Source organism: Pogonomyrmex barbatus, unplaced genomic scaffold (assembly GCF_055798465.1).
Source record: "Pogonomyrmex barbatus isolate J1 unplaced genomic scaffold, ASM5579846v1 scaffold3, whole genome shotgun sequence".
Lineage (NCBI taxonomy): Eukaryota > Metazoa > Arthropoda > Insecta > Hymenoptera > Formicidae > Pogonomyrmex > Pogonomyrmex barbatus.
Genome location: NW_028297127.1, coordinates 20,795,080 through 20,804,007, shown reverse-complemented (window position 1 = coordinate 20,804,007; position 8,928 = coordinate 20,795,080). Strand labels below are relative to the sequence as shown.

General features: G+C 32.2%; 2 protein-coding genes across 2 annotated transcripts; one reads left to right on the top strand and one right to left on the bottom strand.

The window, feature by feature from the left end:
* Window positions 1–772: 772 nt before the first annotated feature.
* LOC105424667 (signal peptide peptidase) lies at window positions 773–3,644 on the top strand. Its single transcript, XM_011635011.3, has 6 exons — window positions 773–1,047; window positions 1,364–1,474; window positions 1,539–1,621; window positions 1,758–1,932; window positions 2,012–2,505; window positions 2,593–3,644. Exons 1-6 carry the CDS (start codon window positions 856–858, stop codon window positions 2,666–2,668), a joined length of 1,131 nt encoding a protein of 376 aa, XP_011633313.1. The 5' UTR covers window positions 773–855; the 3' UTR covers window positions 2,669–3,644.
* Window positions 3,645–3,881: 237 nt separating this feature from the next.
* LOC105424669 (proteasome subunit beta type-2) lies at window positions 3,882–5,417 on the bottom strand. The gene is made up of 3 exons (XM_011635012.3): window positions 5,185–5,417; window positions 4,665–5,021; window positions 3,882–4,181 (listed from the first exon to the last, which is right to left on the bottom strand). The coding sequence occupies exons 1-3, from the start codon at window positions 5,273–5,275 to the stop codon at window positions 4,006–4,008; spliced, it is 624 nt and encodes a 207-aa protein (XP_011633314.1). The 5' UTR covers window positions 5,276–5,417; the 3' UTR covers window positions 3,882–4,005.
* Window positions 5,418–8,928: the final 3,511 nt, after the last annotated feature.

Genomic DNA, 8,928 nt, shown 5'->3' with positions numbered 1-8,928 from the left:
TAGGGCGCAGGAATTCGAACGTCATCTCGTGATTGTGTATGTACCTAGACAGTGATCTAGAGGACAAGTCTTGAAACATCTTTACCAAAATATCTGTCAGACTTTTTTTGAAAAAAATTGTCTTTTATAAGATACTTTTTGTACAATTGGATAAATATGTATAGTGCTTTCTCCTCCGATTTTCCCTGAGAAGGAAAATTGTCGCTCAAATCCTATTCTTCCCTTCTTTAATTTCAATTCTCTTATACTTGAACTTCAATCTACATAAAAAGAATGAAAAAGATATATAAATTTCAAAAAGTAAATTATTCTCTGCTGTAATTTAAATTATGTAAGAAAATAATTTGTGTTTTAATTAATTAAAGCAGAGATGGTAAATATGCCAAAATTTTTTTTTAACTTACTTTGACGCTGTCAAAAAATTTTAAAAGTGAAAAAACTTGGGCGACGATTTTCCTTCTCAAAAACATATTTTATTATTATTATTATATACAAATTTACAAAATTGGAGGAGACAATGATAAGATACTACATATCTACTTACAATTATATTTACATTAACAAAGTTCTCAGAATGTTAAAACATCACATGGTGTAATCATTTCGCATATGACATTTATCATGTAATAGTTTGTATTTTGTTTATTTTTTTTTTTTTTACGTTTTCGAAGAGAAAAGAGATTTTACGATATTTTACATAACTTTACAGATAGCGCTACAAAACTGCGCTCGAATGTGTTTCGCTTCTATATAGTTTATTTCTATCGTGGATAGTCGCCATCAAAAACCTTTCTCTCTTTCTCGTAGTGTTCGTCCTGTAGCGTTGTCGTGTTGTGTCGTGTCGACGTATCCAAAATGGAAAGCACTGTGAACGATATTACGGCACAGGTGAAGGAAAATTTGACGGAATTTAAGGATGCGATAACCACGAAGGAGCCGTCGACACCGCAAGGAATGGCAATCGCATACGGCAGCCTCATTATTATGGCTATTCTGCCGATTTTCTTTGGTAGCTATCGTGCAGTCAGGCACCATAAGGAACAGCAGGTTAGCCACGCGTTTTGACATATGTTTGACACATGTATTTTTATGGAATCTCTTCATTTCTCGATATTTTGGAAAATTACGAAAGAATTTGTTATCAAAATCCTTGACTCATTTGTTCTTACTTTCAAACTTTAATGAATTAATTCTTAATGATTTCTATTCTAAAATTAAATATTTAATAAGATTGAATAAGAATGATAACTTGTAGAAATAATGCATTGATACATTCATATAGAGATATGTAAGTGCTTATGTAAGTGTAATCAAATTTTGTATAATTTATACATTAATACATTACCTTGATCGCATGTTGTAGCAATTGTATAAAACAAGCGGTGAGCAACCTGATACCATGTCTCGCAGAGAAGCTGCCATGTTTCCTCTCATCTCTAGTGTTACATTAGTTGGCTTGTATATATTGTATAAGGTAATTAGATTCTTGTAGAAAAATGTTACATTCATAAAATAAAACTTGAAATAATTTTTGGCAGGTATTTGCAAAGGAGTATGTCAATTTGATATTGGCTGGATATTTCTTCTTTCTTGGTATTCTAGCCTTGTGTCATCTTACAAGGTAGACCTTTTTCTCTTTTAAATAATTATAAATGTATTGTTCAACATTCTATAGCCATTAAAATGAAACATTTATCTTGATTACCGATGAATGTTTACAACATTGGAATATAAATGAATTTTTTATAAAATTTTAGCCCATTGATTTCGTCATTGGTACCAGCTGCAATTCCAAAGACACAATATCATATTTTATTTACCAGAGGAAAGGATGATAAGGAGGAGCATATAATTAACTACAAATTCAATTTACATGATATTGTGTGTCTTGTATGTTGCTCACTTGTGGGTGCCTGGTATCTTCTAAAAAAGGTAAACAATAGAAAAATGAATTTGTATTTAGATATGGATCAATACTTTTTATCCTTTTGTTACATTTTGTTCTTTTCAGCATTGGATAGCCAATAATCTATTTGGTATAGCATTTGCTATTAATGGAGTCGAACTGTTGCATCTTAACAATGTTGTAACTGGATGCATCTTACTTTGTGGTCTTCTATTTTATGATGCCTTTTGGGTGTTTGGTACAGATGTAATGGTGACAGTCGCAAAATCTTTCGAAGTACCCATTAAATTAGTATTTCCGCAGGATCTTTTAGAAAAGGGTCTAAGCGCTGGTAATTTTGCCATGTTAGGACTGGGTGATATTGTATTACCCGGTATCTTTATCGCATTGCTGTTGCGATTTGACAACAGCTTGAGCAGAAAGACTAACATCTACTTCTATTCGACATTTTTTGCGTACTTCATGGGATTACTTGCCACCATGATGATTATGCACTTATTTAATCACGCACAACCTGCTCTGCTGTATTTAGTACCAGCGTGCATAGGTACGCCACTACTTTTAGCATTAGTCAAAGGAGACCTCAAGGCATTATTTTCGTAAGTATTCTTTTGATTCTAATATAATTACACATATGTCACACATCCATTTTGTTGTGACGTGTAAAAAATATTTTATCGCTTCAGATACGAGGATCATCCTTCGCCACCTGCGGTGCCACAATCGGAACAGACGCAAACGGAAGTGAAAAAAGATAAATAATGGTCTGATGTCAAAAGCGCAACGTGCAATTTATGACATTATCCAACTGTAATTATCTCTCAAGTTCATCGTGCGTTTGAAGAAGGAAGAAAGATAAAAGAAAACGGATAGTAGTTCATGCTCAAAACGTACAATCACGTTGTAAAGTATAATAGCTATATCTTGTGTGCGTGCACATGCATCGCAAGATATATGTTGATACGATTGATTCACAGATTGAGTTTCACAGATTGAGTTTCGCAGATTGTCGTTTCGATCAGAAGAAGAGAAATCCAATGTAGGATTTAGAACTGTGATAACCAAGAGCGCCGTTTCATTTGCATGCAAAAAAAATCTTTATCACTCATGTATGGTATCGATAGGCGATCCATTTTGAGATGTTGAACATTATTGTGTTTCGACGTTGAATGATAATATAGAATTTCACTGTTTCATTGCTCTTTATGGTTGAGAGAGATGGAGAAAGAAGAATAGACTAAAAAATACTTCCAATTGTTGATTTATATTTCGTACATATGTACGACGACTGTTATACAAGTCTACCTGAGTTTTGCGATATGTTACGGTGCATTCTAAAAATTTATTTGGGATAAGTTTCAATTCCACTTAAATATAAGTTTTTACTACTATTCCAGAATTTCTGATAACTTTTTACCATGTGTGAGTGATAATCATGAATTATAAATAATGTAAAAATGATTTTGATTTTTGCGACACATTAAACGAATTAATATAAAATATAAAAAGTTATTTCTTTTCCAAAATTATTTATGATGAAATAAATATATACCAGTGTACTACACCAATGCTAATATCTATTAATGACATAAATATTAATAATTAAAACAGATAGGAATGTCTATTCATAAACATGTATATATAAACTGAAAATTTGTAAACATTGCACAATTCTTTTCAATCCGCAAATGTAAAAGAAAAATGTAACTCTGATGAATAAAAGGCATAGTACTTCTCACTTTTTATCCACAATTAAAAATTACAATATAACAAAAAAAATTAAATAATATTACATAAAAATTACAAATATTCAATCTACATAATTTTTGTACTTTGACAAAATCTTTTTATAAATTTTTTGTATAAATGTTCTATTAAAATCTTAAAAAGGAAACTGATTTTTCTATCATTGTTATTCGCATATTAAATCATTTAAATGTATATACATATATATGACAATAATGAAAACGTTAAATGCATAAATTTTTCATAATTTATTAAAGAAAAAGTAAACGAATACAATCATTGACTGATTTTCTTTAAGTCATAATTAAATTAATTTCTATAACGGAAATATTCCCATAAAAAGATATAAACTTTTATGCTTTAGCAGCGGTTTCGACAGCCAAATTTTCAGCTGTAATTGGCTGCAAATCTTTGATTCCATCCTTTGATATCTTTTGAACCTTGAAATTTGGCAAATTAATGATTAATCGCTTTTGAATTTCTTGAACACATTTCTTTAACAATATATATGCCTCTTCTTCTGTACAATCTACAAGAAATGCCTTGTTTAGTGATACATGTCTTTGACTAAAGTTCTAGATAAATAAAGAAGTGAGTGCAGTTTTGCAATTTCTGATTAGATGTTACCCATCTAATTGAAAATAGCTGTATTGTACTTATAAGATGGACAATGCCACTGCTTGTTAAAAATTAAAATTGGTTTTATATAGATAATATGTTTATTCTTTTGCATGAATTTTTATTGTTAGCATCATTTGATCACTTTCATTCAATAATGAAAAAAAAAGATAAAACATCTTAGAGCATACATATTCAGCAGTATAAATTTTAGATTAACCTTCTGATAGAGTATGTTTATAATATTTTCATTTTATAAAATTAGAATGGACCAAATGTAATGGACCAAATATGGCTTCAGATGATGATAAAAATCCATATTCATTTCTCTATTTATCTAGGATTTTATTTCTGACATTAATCTTTTGGCAATTTATTTCATAATGTATCTTACCATATTTGTGATATCTATCTAAAACTGACATGGAGAACATCCCACCATATCCATGAGTTGCATAAGGAACTTTTACACAGGATGCTAAGTAATCGATAAAATATAATTCTGGTCCCGAATCATTGTCATATCCAGCCAAAAGCATATTGACAAAGTATGGAGTTCTGCTTCTGAGATAATCTGCCAAGTTTCTTCTTGTAAAGCAAGCTGCAGCCTTGGGAGACAATTCATAGCCATTTCGCATCTTGTACAATTGAATATTCTTCCCAATATATTCTGAAAACTGTGTCGTGTCGCCCGATTCTCCAGATATTGCCATGACAAGTTTGTCAGAGATTTTGTGAATCTTGTGTTCATCTGCACAAAATGTTTTACTTAATAAAAAATATCTACTCGTCCAATTACATTAAATAAAGTAATATAATAATAAAAGAATAATATTTACTATACATATATCTATATACATAAACATGCATCATCGAGTGTAAGAATTTTATAATATGCATGACACGCATCTTACCGCTTTTCATAACTATAATAGACTGTGCGGTTGTCATATCCGCAGCAACTAGGACGAAATCTTTGCACTGAATACCAATCAAGCACTCCATTTCTATAACTTGCTCCTGTTATCCGCCGTCTCAATGTAATTGACAGACACAGTGAAAATGCCTGTCACGGGAACGATGAGTTAACCTCTCAATATGAAAAAGTTAGGCTATTCACGCAGGAACGATTTACATAGCAACGAATAGATATAAAGATACGTGACGGTGCCGCTGCCAATCAGCGTTTCACGTTGTGCAGATGACGTATCAAGCATAAAGCCTCGTGTCCACGGGGCTAGAAATCAGTCAGTGACGTCATACACAAGGCTCAAATCTAGTTTCCACCAAAGCCTCTAAATCGGGTCAGAGAGCAATCTGAGAGACCTGTGTGAAGATAGCCCCCCAACATTGAAAAACAGTTTCTATAAGTTTCACACATTCTTGTTTCTATTTCATCTGCCGAAGTCGCTCGTTTCTGAAACTTTAATTGTTAATAACTTTTTAACTAGAGGCGTACAAACGAAAAATCGACCTGTTTGGCAATGTGCAAACGAATATCTATCAATTGAGCTATTTTTTTATTTAATTTACTCATAGTTGGGGGGCTAGTGTGAAGATGGCCCCCCGAAATTTGTTTTGTTAATAACTTTTCTATTAGAAGTGTGCAAACGAAAATTTCAAATGTGCATATATGTGAAAACGATGAGCAATCGAATGAGCTATAGAAACTTTATGTTTTTCAATGTTGGGGGGCTATCTTCACACAGGCGGAAGTATATGGGAAAAACTATGTGGGAAGAAGATGGGAAAAACTGTGTGGGGACTAGATGGGAAAAACTATATGGGAATTAGATGGGAAAAACTATGTGGGGACTAAATGGGAAAAGTTATGTGGGAAGAAGATGGGAAAAACTATGTGGGAAGAGAGTGGGAAAAACTATATGGGAACTAGATGGAAAAAACTATGTGGGAAGAAGATGGGAAAAATTATGTGGAAAGTATATAGGAAAAACAATGTGGGAAGTATATGGGGAAAAACTACGTGGGAAGTATAACCTGTGTGAAGATAGCCCCCCCCAACATTGAAAAACATAAAATTTCTATAGTTCATTCGATTGCTCATCGTTTGCACATGTATGCACATTTCGAATTTTCGTTTGCACAGTTCTAGTAAAAAAGTTATTAACAAAATAAATTTCGGGGGGCCATCTTCACACTAGCCCCCCAACTATGAGTAAATTAAATAAAAAATAGCTCAATTGATAGATATTCGTTTGCACATTGCCAAACAGGTCGATTTTTCGTTTGCACACCTTTAGTTAAAACGTTATTAACAATTAAAGTTTCAGAAGCGAACGACTTCGGCAGATGAAATAGAAACAAGAATGTTGTGCTTAAAATGGTATTATTCGATAGATTTTTGTTTGCACTTTTCCGAACAGATCGAATTTTTGTTTGCACACCTCTAATTAAAAAGTTATTAACAAACAAAGTCTTGGAGAGCGGCAGTTCTACATAAAAAAATTCGTTTTCAGGATGAATTCTGAAGATACGCGATTCAAAATAGAACCAATTGATAGACATTCGTTTGCACATTGCCAAACAGGTCGATTTTTCGTTTGCACATCTCTAGTTAAAAAGTTATTAACAATTAAAGTTTCAGAAACGAGCGAGTTCGATAGATGAGATGAAAACAAAAATATTGTGCTTAAAATGATATCAATCGAAAAATTGTGGTGTTTCAATTATTACAAGATATAACGTTTAGGTATAGATATTAAAGATGAGCGAGAACGTGCAGTAGATTTATGAGTAATAAACAAGAACCGAATATGAATGAAAACGCCACAACTTTTCGATTGATATCATTTTAAGCACAATATTTTTGTTTTCACCTCATCTATCGAATTCGCTCGTTTCTGAAACTTTAATTGTTAATAACTTTTTTACTAGAAGTGTGCAAACGAAAATTTGAAATGTGCATACATGTGCAAACGATGAGCAATCGAATGAGTTATAGAAACTTTATGTTTTTCAATGTTGGGGGGCTATCTTCACACAAGTATCTGAGAACGGCTATCTCAGCCTTTTTCATAGAAATCGCCGTAATTACCGCCACCAACGTCTATAATTGAGTCCGCGGAACTAATAATAAGTCATCTATTTTGCGACACTGCTGATAAAATTGTGTCTCGCGAAATATTGTGATGCGTATCCATAAATTGGGATGAAAAATGTATATATAATTGTCAAATATATATATTTACGTTCGTGTAATTTTTCTCTTATTATAGCTTTAAATTACTCGAATATAAATATATAAATATATAAATATAAAGATGTAAATATATAAATATAAAGATGTAGCACGGATATGCACCACATCAATTTTGCGAGGAACAATTTTATCAGCGGTGTCGCAAAATAGATGTGACTTAGGCTGGATTTTCATACAGACACCAGCGCTTTGACACAGAAACGCTAATTGGTGAAAAATGAGTGGTGGGAGTAAATAATAAGTTCTAATTACTCCCACTCATTTTTTATTAATTATGCAATAAGAATTACATATATAAACAATACAATTGCAAATAGTGGTTCAACTTATGATGAAAGTATTTATCTAAATGTGTGCACAGCGAGAATTCAATCGGATCAATAGTTTTTGAGTTATCGTGCACGTCAATTTTAAACTCCCTCAACAAGATGCAAGCGCTGCTTGTATTAATCTGAATCAAAAAACCCAAATGGATTTCTTTTTTGTGAGGTGTATATTATTAATTGAATCTGTTTTTAAAGAGAATAATGCGAAATTGTAAAAGTGGCGACATATAGAAGACGAAAATATAAATTTTCACATGTTAATTATGCAATAAGTACTTTTTATATAAACAATACAATTAATATATTTTGGTTTTTTTTTTTAATTTATCAGACTTTAATTTTTAAAAGATTCGAGCAAAAGATTTCGATCGCTATTAAAATCTTTTGCTATTTATTTAAAATCTGTTTTCTGAGATTTTTGAGATTTTTATAAATCTACAAGTTCGAATAATACGTTTGAATACGTTTTCTAAATAATTTTCTTCCAATGTAAATATTTTGTTCATACGTATGTGTAATTCAAAATTCTAAATTTCCACGAAATTTTTTAATCAAGGGAAGAAAAATTGCTTTCTCAGATTGCAAGAGATGGAGGGAATATGTCCGACGCGGCTGACACGTACTATATTCCCGAGACTGAAACGAACGAAATTCTTTTATGCGTGACATTTAATTGCATATCAAAGCACGATAGTGTCACGTAGTCGCATTAACCGCGTGCATGAATACATTTACGAGCGTAAATCCGCCCGCCACGTGCCGATCCCGCTACGTAGCTAAGTTTTCTGTGTCAAATAGCTGTAGTGACCACTCTTGTCTGCTGCTGCTTCTCGAGTTCACGGACACGGAAACGCCTGCGGAAAATCGTTATGTTATTTATACATGACAACCCTTTCAATCTTCGATCGTTATCCCCGAACGGCGCCGATTGATGACACAAAATCCGCGACGAAGATGAAAATTGCCAAAGAAACGTGCGAAATAAAATATTTGTCGCTAACTATGTTAAATTATATAATTGTAACGATATTTTAAGAGTCATGTAAATGTTAAAGTCACAAATATAAAGTTTCCTTAGAATCGACAAACTTTTGTGTTTGCTCGTAGATCAG

Excerpts from the sequence above, each read along its gene's own strand:
- LOC105424667 (XM_011635011.3), top strand. The coding sequence starts at position 856 with ATGGAAAGCACTGTGAACGATATTACGGCACAGGTGAAGGAAAATTTG. Across the intron at positions 1,048-1,363 it reads GGCACCATAAGGAACAGCAG|CAATTGTATAAAACAAGCGG; the intron begins GTTAGCCACGCG and ends CGCATGTTGTAG. Across the intron at positions 2,506-2,592 it reads GACCTCAAGGCATTATTTTC|ATACGAGGATCATCCTTCGC; the intron begins GTAAGTATTCTT and ends TTATCGCTTCAG.
- LOC105424669 (XM_011635012.3), bottom strand. The coding sequence starts at position 5,275 with ATGGAGTGCTTGATTGGTATTCAGTGCAAAGATTTCGTCCTAGTTGCT. Across the intron at positions 5,022-5,184 it reads TATTATAGTTATGAAAAGCG|ATGAACACAAGATTCACAAA; the intron begins GTAAGATGCGTG and ends CATTTTGTGCAG. Across the intron at positions 4,182-4,664 it reads AGATAGATATCACAAATATG|ATTGTACAGAAGAAGAGGCA; the intron begins GTAAGATACATT and ends CATTTCTTGTAG.